This window comes from Centroberyx gerrardi, chromosome 4 (assembly GCF_048128805.1).
Source record: "Centroberyx gerrardi isolate f3 chromosome 4, fCenGer3.hap1.cur.20231027, whole genome shotgun sequence".
In the NCBI taxonomy this organism is placed as follows: Eukaryota; Metazoa; Chordata; class Actinopteri; order Beryciformes; family Berycidae; genus Centroberyx; species Centroberyx gerrardi.
In genome coordinates, this window is record NC_136000.1 from 21,575,235 (window position 1) to 21,595,803 (window position 20,569).

Sequence of the window (20,569 nt, forward strand, 5' to 3'; positions counted from 1 at the left end):
AAACACATGACACATCGTTAGTGTCTTCACACTGCGCATTGCATTTCCACACTGATTACTGAACACTGGCAGGCAGGTACACACACCCGCATACACATGCATGGACACACACACACACACACACACACACACAGTTTCTCTTTCTTAAGCCAAATGAGGAACCTGTTAGACCAGTCTTTTCTGTTTAAAGCTTTTTGTCAGTTAGGCAAAACAAGAGCACAGTTCCTCAGGATTGCACCAGTCTTACACAGCCAGTATACCAAATTGGTATAACCACTGAGGTTAACTTACTCAAGACTAAGCTTATATCAGCTACGATTTGTAGGGAAGAATACTAAATGAATGGACAGATTGTCAACATCACTATGGAAATATTAAATTCATTACACCACCTGTCTGGACTCAATAATGGAACAGGAAATTATTCACAATATGGCAGGTAGACAGTAGATGTCATGTACAACCTTTTACGCTATACTTACTCTAACAGAAACAGCAGAGGAGACTGATGTGCTACTTCAGAATAAATAACAAGCCATCTGGGAGTGAACACATCTTACCTTGGGCTTCTTGTAGAAGCCAGACAAGTACCATCGCAACACCTGCTTGATCCGCCCGTATGCACTCTCCTCCAGCGCAGCTCTGTGCCAGGGAAGGGAGGTGGGGTAATGGGAGGAAACAGAAACAAACAGGATTATGAAGAGAAAACAGAAACATCTTTCATTCAAAGAAAATACTAAAATGTATAAAACGTGAACGTGTATCTACATATATTGTGTACACACAAACATGCGCGATCACACACACAGAATATAATGACATTGGGTTACTGACTGTGAGAGCAGGTCAGCGTGGTAGTAGTAGTCCGACAGCTTGTCCAGGAAGGAGCGTGGCTCCAGGATGAAGGTGGGTAGCACCACCTTGGACAAGTCCATGCCTGGCCGCAGCTGCTTCAGCAGGGTCCAGATCAGACTCTTGTTCTCCTCCGACACCGTCTCCACCTGGGACGACTCCCCAGCCTGGGTGAACACATACAAACACAGGCAGGGACACGGGAGTGAGCTAGGACGGCAGGGTGGCCTAGTGGTTAGAGAGACAGCTCTGCCCTACGGCAAGCAATAAAGCATCACATTATTATTAGGCTAGGGTAACGAGGAGAGGGTACTGGGGTGAACTATATTTGGGTACTTTAGTGAGCTTGCCTTGTGAATTTGGGAGCACTGGAATGAGCGACACTAATGCAAATAGGGGAGATGGGGAAGGCAGATGGACAGAAGCATTAACAGAGGAGTTGTGCCATGGTGGAAATGCCTGAGTATAAGAAACTTTAAGAAATGTGCTCATTTGAACACAACAGAATATCTTGAAACACCCAAAATACATATTTTTCTACACTTATTTTTCCTGCTGCCTTCTTTGACATAAAAGGTAAACGAGATAAGAACAGGGTCAATGCCCATCGACATAAATAACTGTGAACTTGGCACCTCACCTCAGCCATCTCCTCTGGGCCCTGCTCTACGTAGGCCGTGGCCTGTGGCCCCGGGGACAGCTCGTCTGATTGGTCCATGTCGCTTTCCTCAGTCAGCCTTCCACCGTTCTCATTGGCCGTGGTGTCCCAGTCCTCGTGAGCCTCGCGCTCCGATTTGTCCGAGAAGCCGTCATGCTCCATGTGGTGATTGCCCAGCAGCACAGAGTCATTCAACCTACCGGTGGCAGAGGAGCAGCGAACACTCAGGTTAGAGCTATAACATGCAACTCTAACAAACAGCATCAGCCATTCAGCCATTCATAATGGATAAGGCACTGTTGTGGAACTGCATGTCTCTGAATAGGTTGGGTCAAACAAATTCTGGAAATTATGCTATGAATTTGTGGTTAAAGGCATGATTAATACAATTTAATGAGTTGTTTATTCTTCCTACATAACAGTTTTGTATGTTGATATTTGATTTATGGTTGTATCTTAACAGATTTAAATTACAATCATAATGTGGCTCTCATAGCGGTAGCAAATCATTGCTGGAGATAATTCAGTTGTGTGGGAGCTTGAGGATATTTTTTTCTGACCTAGCTCAGACATAAGAGATGAATAATAGGATATGACATGAAAATTAGGAACATCTCACTCAATCTTATCTCTGTGCTGCCAGAGCCCCAATGACTGCCTCGCCACTACAACACAGGCTTAAAATATCTACAAACAGTCCAAAACCATGACGCAGCCTTCTGACAACACAGAGAGTCACTGCTATGAAACTTCAAGGCCGTGAATGTCCTTTGAATGTGTTGTGAATCTGAACCCACTGAAGGCTACTATGAGTAAGCCCACTGCGTTAGAGATGGCCCAATATAATAACACGGCTGACCTGGAGGGCCTGGATGTATCTAGCACATCTGACCTGTCTGGTTGCCCTGGCAACCCCCCACACTGCCCCCCCTCACCTTGAAGTGGTCTGAATGTCACCAGCTACAGTCAGGTGACACATACAGGGACATATATGCGTTTGCACACAGACAATCCAGAGATATAACAAATTCAAATGCATCCTCTGCTGAATTACCCATATTATGCATGCATATTAGCTTCTGTGGAACGCTCCAGTCTAGACACGCATCCAACCAAATCTTCAGATCTGTTAGCTTTCTAACCAACCAAAACAAACTAAAAAAAACAACAACAGTGGAGACAGACACGCATTAGCCTACGGCCAAGGGAAGAGAGTGAGAAAGATAGAGACAGACAGAGAGAGAGAGATGGGGGATGAAACTGATGGCTAAAGAGGAACATCATGGCTCCAATCTCTCAGCCATTATAGAAGTCAGACAGTGGACTTTTGTACTCTCTGGTGGTCGTACACATCTAAAAAACACACACAGACAACACACTCACAGACAGACAGGCACACAAACAGACAGACACAGGCAGGCACACACGTAAATTAAGGCAGGTCTCAATGGTATGCACACTCAAACAAAGGCTCCAGTCAGACATTGCACAAATCCTCCTCACTTCAAGTCCTGAAAAACACATAGAAACCTTATGACAGTGGAAGACAACTGTAGTGTGCCATATGCTTTCTGCGAATGTGGGCCATGCCGTATTCAGGGATGGGATTATGGTCACAAAAAACCCCAGAAAAAAACACAAGGGAACAGTAATTTCCCCAAACAACAAAAATGAATGGGAGTTGCGTGTCCGCAAAGCCTGAGGTCTCGACAAACCTGAAAAATCACATTCCTGCTCACTGTGTGAATCACTAACCAACCAGAGATGTTATTTATTAACACAAACACACAGACAGAGGAGGCTTTCCTTACCTCACAGACCTCAAAACACCACCAGTGACGCTATCAATAAATCCAACCACAGGCACAGTCTGTCCTTATCTCTTCCTCTCTCCGGTTAATGAAGCGTTTGTGTGCGTTTTCAGTCTAGCAACAGAGAGGTGCAGATTTGTTTCCTTGTCTCTGACACGCCTGCTTCCTGAATGTGTGTGTGTGCATGTTCCCGTCTGTGCGCAAGAGTGTGTGTATGTGTGTGTGCACGCAACGTCTGTGTTGCTGCCGTCTCTCTCTGGGTGGTGTAAGGTTCACATTCTACTCAATCTTCCTGCTCCTCTGTCGGCCATGTGACCCAGACGGGCTGCTTGGATTGGCTGGCAGAGGAGCAGGAGAGGAGGGAGAGCTGGGATGGATGGCCAGAGGGAGGGCTCAGCCGCGGAGGAGATAAGAGGAGGAGGGGCTGGGGAGGAGAAGGATGTCTAATGGAGGATGTCAACAGTACACAAACACTGATTTACACATTCAGGCAGACGGCAAATGGCAGCGCAGGATGCCTAAATGCCTGCATGTACGGGACTGTTTGCACATAGCACACACACGAGCACATATCACACAATAACTACCAGTTTACAGGTGAAACATGATAGGATTTACTACATATATATATTTATACAAACTACACATATAGCTATACACCCCTTCTCTACATATGTGTGTATGTGTGTGTAGTACAGTGCTGAACCCTGGGTGGGGTTCAGACTCCATGTAAAACAGACGGTGTGGCCGTTGGGCTTTAGTGTTACACAACAGCTATCAGTCGACACAGTGGACTGCACAACTGGAAGGGCAGCACACAGACATACACACAGACACACAAAGACACACACAGACACACACACAGACACGCACAGACACACACAGACACACACAAACACACACAGACACACACAGACACACACACTCACAGCATAATGACCTTTTTCTGAAATGCCCCTCGTCACATTCATTCTGTTCCACATTCACACTGGCTCAGTACAACCACAGTCCTCTACTGATTGCCACCGACCACTGGAGCAAATGGGGGTTAAGTGCCTTGCCTAAGGGCACCTCAACAGTAGTTGCTGAGGAAGGCAAGAATGTTACACATTCACCTTTAATGTCAAGATTTTCACAATTCAGGTTGTCTTCCTTATATGTTGAGTGTAACAGTGACAAAACGGAAATGCCAGAAATCTTTCATTCAGAGGTAAAGTTTGGCTTTAGGGTGGCTATTTGAATTTCCTGCAATTAATGGATTTTGGAAAAGTCCCAACAGTTTCAGTTATAATTTCAGATTCACAATTTTGCAAAAGTGAAAGTGTATCCCAGATGGCAGTAAACATTCAGGCTGATGTTGAGCCAAAAGAAATACAGATTTTTGAGAATTTGAGAATTGGGTTAGCAGAATATAAATGGTATGAAACATTTTCTGTTTTCCCTGAAAAGACTGAGACAAAAAGGTAGGGTCTATGGCATAGCTAAAAAACAAACATTTGAGCCTGCAGTATCATTAGCGGAAAATTGAATTTCACAGGGCAGTTGTCAGTATACCCCATGACCACTCAAAATCAATGTCAAATTCAACAGTCTGCTACTGAAAAAACATAACTAATTTTAGCCAATTTTATATACAATACAGTATGTGAATGCAACATCATCAATAATTGCCATGCAGAATCACCTAATTTTTCCTTCATGCTGTCCCTGTCTGTCTCTTACTTTCAGAACCTGGCAGCAGCATGTTAAGTTTGAAGACTCTCCACTACCCATATTGGTTCAAATGTCCAAGTGTGTATCACTACTTCTACCATCTGTACTTGCATCTGGCTAGAAGTTACTAAGGTTTCATACTACAATCTAGCAGAGAAGAATAAACATAAATAGAATACAATTTAACATTTGTTTTAAAGAATGTTCATCTCTTAACTTAAATTTCCTAGTCAAAATCACTCTGACTCTATACAAATGTAACATTTTATTCCAACATTTAATACCAGTAGGAGCATGTATCCTCAAAATGGACCTGGCCCTGAATAAGTTACATAAAGAGTTCCTTTTTAATGAGCAAACCCAGCAAACCAGGATGATTCTTCAATAATGAAAGGATAGTCATCCTGAGACCAGCTATAACACAGTACGTATGTGTGTGTTTGTGTGTGTGCAAGCATAGCACTTTTCATTTCCCCTTTATTGTAATTTTTTCTGAAAAATCATCCTGACCAAAAGCAGAAATAAGTGTCCTTTAACATCCATTTTTCTCCTAAAAAGGAGAAGCTTTACTTTCCTCTGCCTTTTCAGTTGTTGCGTATTCAGACTGGGAACTCCAACATGGATCGTCAACATGGCGACATACACTGTAAACGCTACACACCACTACTATTAACATGTTTCTAATCCTTAAACTTCCTTATAATCCTTATACTTTTGAACGGACCACAGCATAACTGTGGTTGGTAGCAATGGCATCCTTATTGATTGATATGCACAGACTGGCGAGCAGCACCGGTGACGTGTGTCTACATCAATCTTTCAGGACCACCACAACTCGGAGTGTGATTGTGTAGAGCTTTGACAGTCCAGTGAGAATGGCTGTATAATAGAGGATAACGATCAAATGATACCTGATAAGCAATCGATACGTTCTGTGTGCAGCTGTATGTGTAGGCTTGTATTACTCACTGTAACAGCTCTGTGTCTGTGAGTGCAGTGGACTGCAGTAGGTGGAGTATATGGGAGGACTCTGAGGAGGTGCTGATGTCTCCCTCTCTCCCTGCTTTGGCTGTCAGCTTGTAGAGACTGGAGCAGCTGAGAGCCAACTCCAGGGCATCCATCCAGCACCGGCCTGGAGGGACCAGCAGTGGTGTTAGAGGCAGGAAATATTGCTTTCAGCAAACAAAATATAAAATCTAAATTAAACCCTCAAGAACATGTAGTTCCAACCCAGCCAAACACACACATATGCCTCACCATCAGACTCCGAGGCAGCTCTGAAGATCAGGTAGTTGCTGGGTAGAGGCTGAGTGATGGAGCCAACATTCTCTCCTTTGGGACCCTGGACACATGGAAGAAACAGTGACTCACACCTCAGGTCATTTCAGTCATGTTGCAACAACAGAAATGGATTGTAATTCAATGGCCACAAGCATAATCAGGTCCTGAGTGAATGAGTTTATTTAGATGTTAAGTCCGTGTCAGTATGATCATAGAAGTCTTCTCGTTGCAAGCCAATTGAAAGCACTGATGTTGTTTGGAATTGCTGTTATTACTGGCGTAGAAAAAAATGTCAGTAAGCCTAACAAAATGTCTGACCTTGACAGCCCAGATGGATTTGTCCAGAGGGTGGTACAGCTTGAAGCAGAAGCCGTCCTTCTTGGAGGGCCTCTCGATCAGCTTGCATGCATTGAGCAGGATGGTGCCCACCCAGTGGTCAGATTTTGGGGTTTTATAGATCAAGAGAACCCCAGGCTTCAGGGCACACCACAGCTTGGTCCAGCTCTTTAAAGAGCCACGGATCTGAGGAAGAAAAGAGATGGGACAGGAGACAACGTCAGCATCAGAATTGCTATTACTCGCCAAATATAGTTCACAAGGAATTTGATCCCATTAATTGGTGCTGCCACATTACAAGACAGTTACACAATACAGGATTGACGTACTGTAGGACAGTAGACTAAACATAAACAAGTATATATCCAGAGCCGTAGAATTGTTCCAGGCTAGCAGAATTGACATGGGTGGCAACAGAGGATGTGCAAAGTAAAACTAGGATAATAAATAGCAAAAGATGCGCAAATGACAGATGAGCAAAATACATGTGCAAATTAGCAGGGTTCAGTCAGACTGTCAGACTACCAATGACATCATACTAAGTAAGCCTGGGGGATTAATACTGTCATGACAACATCCCTGTACCTTTAGCCAGTTGGACATGATGACAACACTGGGGTCCTTTAGAGCGCTAAACAGTTCTTTGGTTGCCCGTTTCTTCTCCTGCCTGTAATTCTGCTTCTGGAGCTGTGAAACAGAAAAACACCTGAATGAGTCATCTATCATTAGCGGGCGGGAGGATAGATCTAAAAACGCAATCACTAGGGGGAAGCAGAGTCAAACAAATTTCATGCTGGCATACTGTAGTCTTTGGTTGTCATCAACATGATTTATCTTTGGTCATTTGAAATGCGAGTTTAAAAAAGGGTACATGTTTAAAATATAATTTGACCAAATTTGAAAAGAAAATACCCAAAGGGTCAGTGTATATTTTAATTATTGAGCTGAGATTGCCTACAGAGATACAGAAGTGCAAAATGATTACATATCATACAGTTATGATCAAGCCGAATGGCTGATAAAATTCTACATTTGTCACGATCGTCTCAAACTAGCCTCTTGTAACACGGGACAGGAAGTGATGTGTACCTTGAGAGACTCCTTCCGGGCCAGCTTTTCCGTGGGGGAGGGGCAATCCTTCTCCACACCATTGAACATCCTGGACTCAGACTGGAGGAGGAGGGAGAAGAGGAGAGGGTCATTGAGGATGAAATGAAGGCGAGGGAGAGGAGAGACTGTAAAGGATTTAAGTTAAACATGGCAACTGTCCACTATGTCAACTTACCAACCACAATTAATCATGCATAACTGATTTCAAAGTTTAGATCAAGAGTTTAGTTTCCAAAATTAAAATATTGGTTTGTAAATTAGAATGTCCACTGTGGCTGAAATTGGTCAAGATCTTGACATAAGATTTGAAGTGTAATAAAACAATTCTTGAGCTGATGCCACTATAGCACAGCTATTATGTGCAAGGTTGTGTGGAGCAGGTGGGTGGTCAGCCCATTCAGCCAGCAAGGCAGCTTAGCAGTCATTCAGTATTTTGGTCAGAGGATGACCGTTCCAGTTCCACCCAGCTTGGCATTTTAATCCATGAACCCACTGACTTCCTGGGTTAGATAGCATAGGGCTGAGATACTGATCTGTGGTCTCTACTGACCAATCAGTAGATAAAGATTAGAATCTTAGTGGTAAGTACTCCTATGATTTCAATGTGGTAAGTAATCACATAACCACTTATTCTTTGTAAGCTAAACCAGTATGATTCACAATATTATTTGGTGAGCCCACACAGGCACTGAGTCCTACGCATTTGTGTTTACAAGAGCCCATTCTTAGTGTGTAGTACACAATTACAACCCAGTCTAAATGGCAGCATGTGATGCTAGGGTTAGGCTGTGCTGAGTCTCCTATTGTCCCACAAGGGCTTTTGGGATGGGAGAAAGGCCAAAGGGCCAGAGATGCAGCTGTGCCTGTGAATCATTCCACACACAAACATGTGATGTTGGAGAGGAGAGGAGAGGAGAGGAGAGGAGAGCTGAAATGAACTGAAACCATTGGAAACATTTATTGATCATTGTTAATCACTCTTGCTAATGAGTGGAGAAAGATTAAGGCCAGCATAACATGAGAACAGGAGAGAGAGAAGCGCCAGAACAACTAAGGTCTGGGTTGTCAAGAAAATAGCTTGCAGTGGGTTGTCACCGTGGCCCTGATGTAAAACTCCATGACTTTTGCATGACTTCCCATAGCTAAGTCAGTGTGACCTTAAAATTCTTTCATTCCTGGTTTGTTCACGTTGTTTTACCAAAGGAATGAACACCACTTTTGGGCCTGCTGTGTAGAAAAACAGTTGAAAACCACCATCTAACGCACTGACTGTGTGAAACAGGTGGAAAATACATTCTGGTATATGCCTGTGAAGTCACCCATTTGTAAAATTCCCTGATATTCCCCGACTCCCCCAGAGAATTTATCAAATTCCCTGTTTGGAGTACACCACTCAAAATTCCATGATATTCCAGAAATTGCCAGTGGGAACCCTGTAAAGAAGGGTTCAACATTGGTAGGTCTGTCTAGCATTAGAACAAAACACTTATGAATGCTTTAGTCTGCTAATTATAAGCAATCAGAAAAATACATCATCATAGGATGCACTATGATGACACATGAGGCTGTGTGCTCACCTAATGAGCCAATAAGAGTGGATTGTTAAGGAGCGGCCCAATCAGGAACTGTGTTCTTACCTTGCTGCTCGGTGATTGGGCGGGGCTGAGCTCATTACTCAGCATGGAGAGACCATTCCTGTCCGTCTCACTGCCTGGTGGGAACACACAACACACAGTCACATACAATTATACCGTAAAAGACAATAAAAAAACATGACAGACCAAGAAACAACTGTATAGAATACATACAATACAGTACACTGTCATTTCACAGACTCAACTAACACGCTTCACTGAAATATCAGATTTTGCGAGTCATATCCTTATTTTACGTTCTTAGCTTGTCAGCCTTGACCTCTTGGTGTTTCACCTGGGCTGAGGTGGTAGAGGTCGTTGTCTCCTCCGTAAGACAGGTTCCGGGTGAGGGCGCGGGGGTCAATTTTTGGCGGGGAGGTGGCATTGGGGCACAGAGAAAACCTCCGATGGAACAAATTCTCCTCCTTCATCCTGACAACCTGCTGGTCCTCTGGAGGGAGAGAGAGAGGAAGGAAGGAAAGATGTGGAAGGGGAGGAGGAAATGGAGGAATAAAGACACAAGGAAGGAAGAAAGACACATTTTGATTAGAACAAAACCTATTTTCAAGACCTTTTCAAGGTCAATGTTAATTCAAGATGCATCAATTTGATGATCACAACGTTGCAGTCATAAACTCTACCTACAAGGAGGACAAACAGTTCAGTGAAGTGATCCATCCTCTCTCCCCTCTCTGTAGTAGCTCCTCTCTATATATATCTGATCTCCTTCTTTGTCTCTCCCTGAGTCTCTGACTCCTAGCTCTCAAACTCCTTCTTCCCTTCTGTCTCCCTGCGTATCTTTCAATCCGTCTGGTCCCTCCTCTCTCTCTCTCCATTCCTAGACTAACAAAAACCCACTGTACGAGGATATGTCAGCCTGTCCACATAATGGGACTGTACGTGGCAGTGACAGGCCATCCAGGCCGCACAGTGTCCGCGTATGTGACAGATAGCCTCTCCACACAAGTTCACAGTCACTCTGTCCACACAGACAGAGCCACTGTCCATGACAGCCCCACCCCCACTCCCCCTCCCATCCTCTCCGTCTGCTAGCACCACCAGGCTCTGTGGTGGCAGAGGGACAGGCTTCGGCCCACAAATTGCTTCACCCAGAGTAATGATGTCTGCAGTCACACCCTTGACATCCGGGTCCCACAATACCAGGGAGACGCAAAACTCCACATGCACACAGGTGGGGTCAAATGCAGCCATTGTAGATTTCCACATGATCACTGTGGTTCTGTGGCTTCATGTTGTTGTTGTTTACAAAGGTAAAATATGTGCTGTTGTGTATTTACAGCACTAAGAGGATGGATTGCGTTTTTAGGCCACCATCTCCACACAAAGCTAACAAAAACATGTGTACACATAAGCAGTCACACATGCATACACACATGTGTGCACACACACACACACACACACACACACACACACACACACACACACACACACACACACACACACACACACACACACAATCTGTGCCAAGACTGTTAGTGTTTTGCACATCTGTCTGTTGTTAATGAGTGAGAGATGTTTTTCTTCTTTGATCCCTGGAGACAGAATGACGTAGCACTTTGTCGCGCTCTGACTGTTTCCTCCATCCTCCGGTTCTTTCCCTCTCCTTGTCCCTTGTTTTCTCCTCCACTGAGCTCCGTAGTTATTGATGGGTGCACTATTCATAGCCTGGTATTAACAACTGCAGAGAGTCCTGACTGTGTCCAGACAGATCATTAAGCTCATTCAAATGGGCGGTGAGCTGATCTTTGGAGATCAGAGCTGACAGTAAAACGCTGAGGTTAATGGAGCGTTGCTGTTACCACCTGGGTCTGTCTGGCCACACTGTGTTCTGCTCAGATCAATATAATCCTTTTCATTTTCTCTCCGAGCAGAAACACATATAGTAGGCTAGACCCTCTGACTCCCAGCCTACACAGCAGTCTCGCCTACAAATCCTCAGCTGCAACATCCAAGAACAGTGTGTTACATAAAATTCATTCATGGACTGTTTTTACAAACCGATTCATTTTTAAACTCTCCCACATTATTCCACCATGACTACACTGTTACATGATGTCAATACCATATGTTACAAAGTCCTGCGCACGTATTGCTAAGTGATCGGGATGTACCACAGTGATCAGGGTGTACCAGAGTTCATGGTAAGCTATGGGTAGACAATGGCTTACTCTTTCAACAAAGCACATTAGAGAAATTGGAAATCACATCTAGTGCTGAGGGAGTCCTATAATCCTTGTATCAGACAACAGTATTTCCTGTATGTCAGTGACAGTGCAAGAGCATTACTGGACACCACTGCATATGGGCGTGCGTGTGTGTGTGCGTGTGTGTGTGTGTGTGTGTGTGAGTGAAAGAGAGAGAGACGACAATACATTATGAGAAAGCCAGTTGCCTGTTGCAGGATTTAAGTGGTAAGGACATGCATTATTCTAGCAGTGATAGGAGATATTGAGTGCTCGGTGTGGATTAATATGTACTATAACCTCCCATACAAACAGACATACGTAAAACACACAAACACACACTCACAAGTACCCACTTCCCTGCTTTCTCAACACACCACTCCCTGCTTTCTCTGTTCCTTACCCTGACTCTGTGACTCATTCTCTCTACCTCCTGACTCCCTTCTCATTTCTGATCTTGCCATCTCTTCTGTTCTCTTCTTCATCTCGCCCTCTGCTCCTTTGTTCTTTCAGAGACGTAGCTAAGAGCGACCAAGATATGAGAGAGAGAGGAAAGGTGAATTCCTTCTTCCCAAAAAGAAGCCTTATTCGTCCTCGTTAGGATGGGTCTATAAATAGCATTTCATTGCTGCAGTGCGTGTGTGCATGTGTAGTACAGTGCTGAACCCTGGGTGGGGTGCAGGCTGCATGTAAAAGAGCTTGTAGCTTTAGTGTTACACAGCAGTAAACACAATGGACTGACAAACTCTATGGACACACACACACACACACAAAAATAATACCACTTACAGTGCCAGCCCCAGGGAGGGTCAAGATGGCATGGGCAGACATGCTGACTGACAGAACAAACCAATCACAGCTGGTCCTCACAGCTGCAGGGCGGGGAGTCTGCTGGGTGTGTGTGTGAGCACGTTACTTAGTCTAGTACTAGCATGGGTGTGGCATCCGCGTGTGTGTCATACGTGTGGGCCTGTCAGTTGGACGTATCTGAGAGTCCATGGTAGTGTGTGTGTGTTGAGGGATGTGTGCGTGAAGTGAGTGTGTGGATGCGTGTCTATCGAGCATACGTGACTGTGTGTGTGTGTGTGTGCCTGCCTTGCTGCTGCAGACTGAGAGGAGGATTACACAGGATGTAGAAGGAGAGAGAAAACACTCACCACTCCAACCAGCGAATCCCAGCTGCAGTGGCAGAGCAGGCAGTACTGAGCGCCCATTACACACACACACATATGTACACACACACACACACACACACACACACTCGCCAGCAGTCTAACTACAGCGTAGGTGCTGGGAACACTATTAAGCTGCCTACACATGATCAGCGTTCTTGTGCCTCGTTCACTGCAAAGTTGAGCGCAGGTAGACAAGTTCGCAAATTGATTCGTCATCACGGAAGGCCAGTCTGACAACTGACATTTCACCATGCAACACTTTTTCTCCCAAAATCGTGATATGTCTTCAGTGTGGTGTTATATCCAAGGAGGTTCGGGGTACTCGGAAACACACAGGATGAGTTTCTGCTCCACATCTTCAAATCGCCTGCTTACGTCACATAAAGGTACAATCTCATTGGTGGCGCTTTGAAAGGTCAGTTGCAAATGCAGTCAAAGTTGAAATAATTTGAACTTTGAGCACAGCAGCTGGGTGGCAAACTTGAGTGGTGCGTGTTGCCATGGGTAACGCTACCGTCAAGGTGGGCACCACCAATCTCACCACAGGAAAAGCAAGTACAAAGCGGTTTTACCGCTGATCATGTGTAGGCACCATTAAGATGCATTAAGACCAGGGATTGGTAGATTGACAGAAAAGCAAAGGATCATATTTGTTCACTCATTCACTCACTCACTTGTGTGTATGTCTGTTTGTGCTTGCTTGCGTGCATGTGCATGTGTGTATGTTTGTACTTGTGTGCATGTACGTGGGCGTGTGTGTCTTTCACAGCACAAGAAGCAAATGTGGGTGTTTCAGGATGGAGCAGGACGGCTGGCTGGCTGGAGAGTGTTCAATGCCATGGGGTTCCCAGGCTCAGCCAAGGGCCACAGTAACACAATATCAAACTAAATGATTGACTACTGTTGCTTCAGTCCGTGGGAGGGCCTAGTAACACTAGCCATCCTCTATGGAAATAGAAGTGTGTATCAGTTGGCTCACCAAAGCCAATCTTACGCAACTTGGCCTTTGTCCACCATTTCACTAGTGCTACTGTCTGCATGCATGCAATACTCTAGTTACTGTGAACCATCAGATTAAGGTGATAGTTCGATTTAAAGTAATAATCCACAACATTTTTCGATAAAATGCCTGTTTTGCTACTATCGCCAACTGATAACCATGCAAAAGTGATTCCACCTATAACCAGTTAATAAATAGCGATATCAATTGTAATAGATATGCAGTAATAATGTAAGTAAACAGTTATCACATTTTCTAAAACATTGGATATATTTATATAGTGCAGATATTACAGTTTCTGTAGACATGGTCACTTGTTTTGTTATTTGTAGTCGCTTCCCTATTCTCAGTAGAGCAGCCCAACCTTGTTTGTTTTGGGGGTTTTGGAGCTGCTGTCAGTCCAGTGACGTCCAAGTACTAGGGACACTGCTGTTAAGCGATCGCAGGGAAATGCAGTGCAAAACACCAAAGCAATAAACGTTTATCACCAAAGCTGTTGCAAAAATCAAGAAAATGATCACTTTAAGCGGATTATCACATTAAGCATTTCAAGTAACGCAATTTCCCCCAATAACCTCTTACATGGATTTATTTTAGATTCAAGTCTGCTTATGCAATGTGCTGCAATTAGATCCAGCCCACAGCCACACCAATATAGATCAAAAATACTGGCAGATGTGGTATTCTTTGTTGTTCACGTCGATGCAGTTTGAGAACACCTTGATGCAAGCAATATGAATCTCAGTGTTTGCTGAAAATAGAATGTACTCATGCAGCACAGACCCTTTCCCATTGGAGAGATACTTTTCAGGCCACAGGTCAACTTCCTCTGTGACCTTTGAGACATGTGCACACATTTAAAACCCCAATTGAAAACAGACTGAAGTGTTTTCACGGCCAAATAAATCAAGATTGGGCTTCTCTATCCTCTGAGCTTAAGGAGTGCAGTGTTGGCCTTTGCAGCAGTAACAGTAGACACACAGTGTATGTAACAGAGAAGGTGCTACTGAAGGGGGAAACACATGACTGAACATCAGCAACAGGAAAGGACATTCAAAAAATACCGCTGGGACTAGTTAACCTGGCAATGATAAATACAGATAATGAGTCAGAAATAGACTGTACATGTCCATACTTGAAAATATCACTTATGGTGGGCACCTGTCCAAAAAAAATGTCACCTGCTCAGTTTGTTTGAAGTCACGTGGGTTTATATCTTGAGAAAGGAGAAAAGGTGAGGTGAACCTATCCAACGTAGGCTGTATTTGTTTAAGAGTGCTATGTACTATGCTTGCTCCAGAGTAAACGACAAATCATGAGTGCACACTATTTCTGTACTAAGCAGCCATTCTACCCTTTCACTGACCTTTCATTAATACAGAAAAACAACCTGCGATGGTGCTAAACCTCAACTCTCACCACTCTCTGAGCAAAGCATTGCACCTACTGCCTGCCAGGCTAGGCTAACATTAACCTCATTCACCATGGCCATGCTACACAGGCGCTAGGCTAATATTTACCCAATGATATGGACTTATAAAGGACTACCTGTGGAAAAGATAACAGTGGAGTAGCAGGACCAGGCCAGTCAATAACACAGACATTCTTGTATCCTGCAATAACCTTGAACTATGAGTAAAGAGGACAGGAAAAAAACACAATAGAAGGGTTTGACCCACAGTTACCCTGTTGAGGTGTAAGCACTTGTCTTTTTGTCACATGGGGCCTGCTGCTTTTTATTAATCATTAGACCGCATGGGAGGAGGAGGGAGGGGAGACGGAGGGAGGTGTCTAGAAGGGAACATGTTGACATGCTGTAACCTGTGCAATGTTAATATGCTTGACTAATCTAACTAGCATACAATCTCAATCTCGCTCAGGGACACACTGTATTAGCCTCCAAACGAGTCTGGGGTGCAGATGCACTGGCTGATGTTGACCTCGGTTCGGTCTGTAGGAAAACTCATAGATTGTAGTACTGTAGTTCAATGAAGTCCTGAAACTTTCCACAGTGCTTTTTGAGATCCAAGTTGCCCTATGCACAGCCCCCGACTTCTACATAAACCCTAATCAGAAACACTGTATGAGAAGTTGGCTGAGAGTTTTCTGAATTGATTGAACATACAAACACACATACACCCCATATTGGAGCAGGAGGGAGTATGGCATCATGCTGGGCTCTGGCAGTAGCACTAAGTTGTTTTCAATGCAAAGCTCATATTGAAAGGAAGCCTACTGTTTGTTTTACACAGTGCCCATTAATCCTAAATCATAGAGAAACTTTACATCTGTCAACAATACTGCTATTTAAGGAGGAAACTGTCATATCACATTTAAGTACCCTGAATTAGTCCACATTCCACATGAAAAATTGGGTCTTGTAGTCTGTTTGTCAGCTGAGCCTCTGACCCTCTGTCCCTGCTGTCATTCCCCCCAAGGTCTCACTGCAGCCACACACACATATGCACACACACACACACACACACACACACTTATAATACATGTGGTTGCCATCTATTGACTATATTCTTATTTTGTAATCCCTAGACTACACGTAATCTAAACTACAATACATGCTTAACGTTAACACTATTTTTAAACCTTTAACCTAACATTTGAGGGCAATCCAAAGGGCCATCATTTGGAGAGGGGTTTGGATGGTCAAATGGATAGAGAGAGATGGAAAAATAAATGGGGTGATGAGAGGCAGTGTGGTGATGTTGCTGCAGCATTAGGGAGGGGCATGCTGGGTGGAAACATTTCATAGATGGGGGTTGCAGAGGGACAGTGAAGGGTGAGAGGTGATGTGGAGGCCTGCGAGGCTGCACAGAGGATCTTCACTTCAAAGTTCAAAAACTTAAAAAGGCATACTAGATTTTATGTCCGTAAACGTAAATCAACATGGCGGCGTTCAGTGAATGATCAGAACAAAAAATATGTGTTTTAAGCTTTTAAACAGACTTTCAAATTTCTGTTGTATGGCATAATCAAACATATATAGGGCTAGATGAAAATAACATAAAATAAACGCTCACCTTAGGCGCTTTTTCTCCTCTTCATGTGGTTTTGCAAGAGATGGATAACATCTCTGAAAGCAGCCAAACAAACGCAACTTTCTTTCGGGTATCAATACTGTTCCCACCTCAAACACTTTACCGCTCTGAGGTGGGAAGTAGAATATTCCAAGTGGAAGTTTCCCAGTCGTCTTGAATGTACCACAACGCCAACACAGAAAAAAGTTACTGCCCAGAAACGCCCCAAACACAATAAACCCAGGCAGAGGAGGGGGGGGGCTCTGCAGTCATGGGTATTTATATAGATTGCCAGTCCAGCGAAGCGTGTGGTCATTTAAAATATTTTACACAGTAAAATCCTGCATAGTATGCCTTTAAACCAATTTAAACCAACCACCAGTATAGCAATAGAAGTACACAAACACTGCTGCAACACAAACACATACACAATCAATGTGACAGTCAGCGCTGGCTGATATTGAGTGACACAATGGATGAGTGACAGCCCAGCACGCGTGTGGCCTTGACTGTGTACGTGTATGTTTACATGTACGCACTGCAGTATGTGTCCAGCATATGTATGAGTGTGGGGGAATTGCTACACTGAGAGCCAGCGCCAAGCCAGCTGTTCCTAATATGATGGCACAGATTAAGTCCAGAGCCAGGCTCCAGACACTCTCTCCATCCTTCCACCACTCTCTATCTACCCTCCCTCGAACACCCCCAACCCCCCCAACCTCCGGCTCCAACGACGACAGGATTAATGGATGGCCATATGACCTAGATTCTGCATGGGGTGGGGCTACAGTCAAACACACCAATGGACTGTTGCCAAGTCTGTGCATCCACAATGTGCACAGCAACATAGCAGATTATTACATGCTTATAACAGCTTATTGAAATGCTACAGTGGGTACAGTAACTAGTCTCAACCGAATAAATACACACACACACGCAGGAGACCAATGCCGACATCCACCACAAGCACACACACACGCACACACCAAGAGAGCTATATTTGCAGACATTTGTTCTTCCATTTGCTCATGTTCAGTGCATTCCAAAAACTGGCCCTTCTACTGTTGCGGCAGACTGCTCAAACTCATACTGTCCATCCTAGTAATGCCTGTCCGCCTGTCCAGATGCCTTCATTGTTTCTGCAATAGAATCTACTGTCATATCCAATAAAAATTAAACTGTTGCTCAGAAACTGAAGGAGAAGCATGGGGTAATGTTGTTCTTTCTAAAAGAACACAGTGAAAGCAGAACTAGCCCTACTGTTACATATTTTTACTGCATAAAAAACACAGTGACACAGGAGGCTAATTTTGTGACGGGCTGTGGGAGGTTGTGTGGTTTGCCTGCTCTATTCTGGGCCCTGCTAGGGGTGCAGGTGTATTTTTGGGAACTCACATGGAGAAAATGCCTTGCAGCCAGACTTCAGCTTTGATCTCACTTAAAATAGGAAACCCCCTGTTCTGTGGGACTGCGGCGGTCCTTCCTGTCCTGCCCCCATCGCTCTCTCTCTCTCTCTGCCTAACTGTAGCCAGACACGCTAAACCCTAACCCCCTCTGTAGCCTTGCAGGCCTCCACATCACCTCTCACCCTTCACTGCCCCTCTGCAACCCACTATTTCCATCCTGTTCCACCCAGCATGCCCCTCCCTAATGCTGCAGCAACATCACCACACTGCCTCTAATCGCATCACCTCATCTATTTTTCCCCATTTCCCTCTACCCAACTGACCACCCAAACTCCACAGGTCAGTTGCATTTAATAACTCAATAGTCACATCTGTGAACACATACACACGCAGGCACGCACACACATAAAAACATCAGCTTGTCCAGGTAATACTTGTTGCTATTCTAAAAGAGAAGAAGCTCTCTGATCACAAGCCAGCTGGGGAGAGATGGATGACAGTAATCAGTGAGGCTGCAGGTCTGTCTCCTTGTGTTCCCCCTCCCTCTATCAAAGACATCTAGGGACACAGTGGTGGCAGGCTATTGAAGGCTAATTGGGCAGAATGCCTCCACCGGTCTCTGTGTCTCAGGTCAGACTGGCAGGAGCTCACTCCCTGCCCTTGGTACACACAGCCTGTTTCTAAGCACAGAGGCTTCTGTCAGATGGGAAGGGGAAATAGCAAAGTAAACACAGACAGAAAATGAGACCTAAAATTCCCCACAGGGAGGGTGGGAAATGAGCTCAGAGGTTGGTTTGGGGTAAGCTCTGAAAATTCAAGCTCAGTTAGACCACCAGAAACCACTTTTCAAAACCCATATTTACCTCCGTCAACGGAGCTGGACAGGGGTTATGTCTTTGCCCCATTCCGTCTGTTTGTCTGTTAGCAAGATATCTCAAAAAGTTATGAACGGATTTGCACAAAACTTTGTGGAAAGGTTGGTCATGGGGAAGAAAGAAGATGTGACTAACTTTTCATACCAGTTGGCCAAAGGGGGTGTGGCGGTGGCTGCGACTTCTCACAAAAAGGCATATACCTTCCAAACAGATTCACCATAACACCTCAAATTTTGTGTGCCTATCAGCAGAAATACGAAGAGGCGAACCCTCCATTATTCACCCAATCAAACAACATGGGGCACTGGAGAGCTCATTTCCAGTTTAGACATAACCGCCCTGCCAATTTTTCCAAAATGTGGTAGAAGGGCAGCCCTAATGGCCACTGAACAGATATAGTTGCGATAATTGGCTGAAATGCTTAAAAGTGGCTTTGAAAAGGCATATTTTGTGTCTCATTTCAGGTACAGTCGTGAAACAAGTTGGTAATGGGGCATGGAAGAAGTTTTACTATAACTACTGTACTTTTGGTGAAAATCTGACATGTGGAACTGTCATATCTTGAAAATTGCATAGCGTTGGCAGAGATATGCACTCTACTGAGTGCCGTCTTCATGTAGCAGTACTGAAACCCTTGCTAGATAAGAATTGAAACCTTTAATGATCATCAAACCTGTAAAACTGCTGTGCTTGTTATTATGATCCACCTTTCAAGGCAGCAGAGTCCAATATTATTCCAGGAACCACCACTCACAAGACAGTCCATTCCCTGTGGGTCATTACTATCCACAGACCTGCTTTACTGACTGACATCTATCGTTAAATTATAAACTATACAGCTGCAGTAATGTAACAACACTAGCTAGGAAAAGACTAAGATAAAAAGCAGAGCACTTATTTCTTTTGGATGACTTGATGCTGTGCCATTGTGAATCTCTAAAATGTTCAGCGCTTCAGTTCATAGTCATCTTCACAGAGGGGATTTCAAATGAAAAGAGGGCCAGAGCCATGCACTGGAACCATGTCTGACCAGGTAGATGGAACAAGCCAGTTGGCTGTCTGTACAGCTGGATCCAGGCCAGGGATGGCTGTCCATGAGGGCCAGCTTAAAGCAGGCCTAGCCCAGCTGAGCCCATGGCACTGGGCCCGGGGGTGCTGCCAATCAAGGCCCTTTTGTTTACACACATGCACATGCATAAACACATGAGTGTGACACACACATGCGCGTGTACACACACACACACACACATACATACACACAGCCAAGGACATGGAAGACAGGACCACACAATAATAAGGCTGTGTTTACTTAGCCAATTAATTATAACCAACAGCCACTCAGACTGAACTGCAAAAGTGTCAGAGGAGCTCAGAAAGTAATTGTGCACTGTCATTTCAGTGTCACACACGGTTACCTAGCCTAATAGGAATGAGTCATTATTGTACCTTGAGAGGCTGCAGCTATGACTTTAACTTGTACTG

At 44.4% G+C, this 20,569-nt stretch overlaps 1 protein-coding gene across 1 annotated transcript in view; it reads right to left on the reverse strand.

Moving 5' to 3' along the window:
* osbpl5 (oxysterol binding protein-like 5) overlaps positions 1-20,569 on the reverse strand; it is a 48,820-nt gene that overhangs the window by 8,283 nt on the left and 19,968 nt on the right. The window contains exons 3-12 of the mRNA XM_071895093.2: positions 9,691-9,846; positions 9,399-9,472; positions 7,741-7,821; positions 7,237-7,338; positions 6,634-6,837; positions 6,292-6,376; positions 6,004-6,166; positions 1,493-1,706; positions 835-1,019; positions 561-642 (exon numbers count right to left, since the gene is read on the reverse strand). Of these exons, the coding sequence (XP_071751194.1) occupies positions 561-642; positions 835-1,019; positions 1,493-1,706; positions 6,004-6,166; positions 6,292-6,376; positions 6,634-6,837; positions 7,237-7,338; positions 7,741-7,821; positions 9,399-9,472; positions 9,691-9,826 (1,326 nt within the window). The 5' untranslated portion in view covers positions 9,827-9,846. The remainder of the gene's footprint in view (positions 1-560; positions 643-834; positions 1,020-1,492; positions 1,707-6,003; positions 6,167-6,291; positions 6,377-6,633; positions 6,838-7,236; positions 7,339-7,740; positions 7,822-9,398; positions 9,473-9,690; positions 9,847-20,569) is intronic.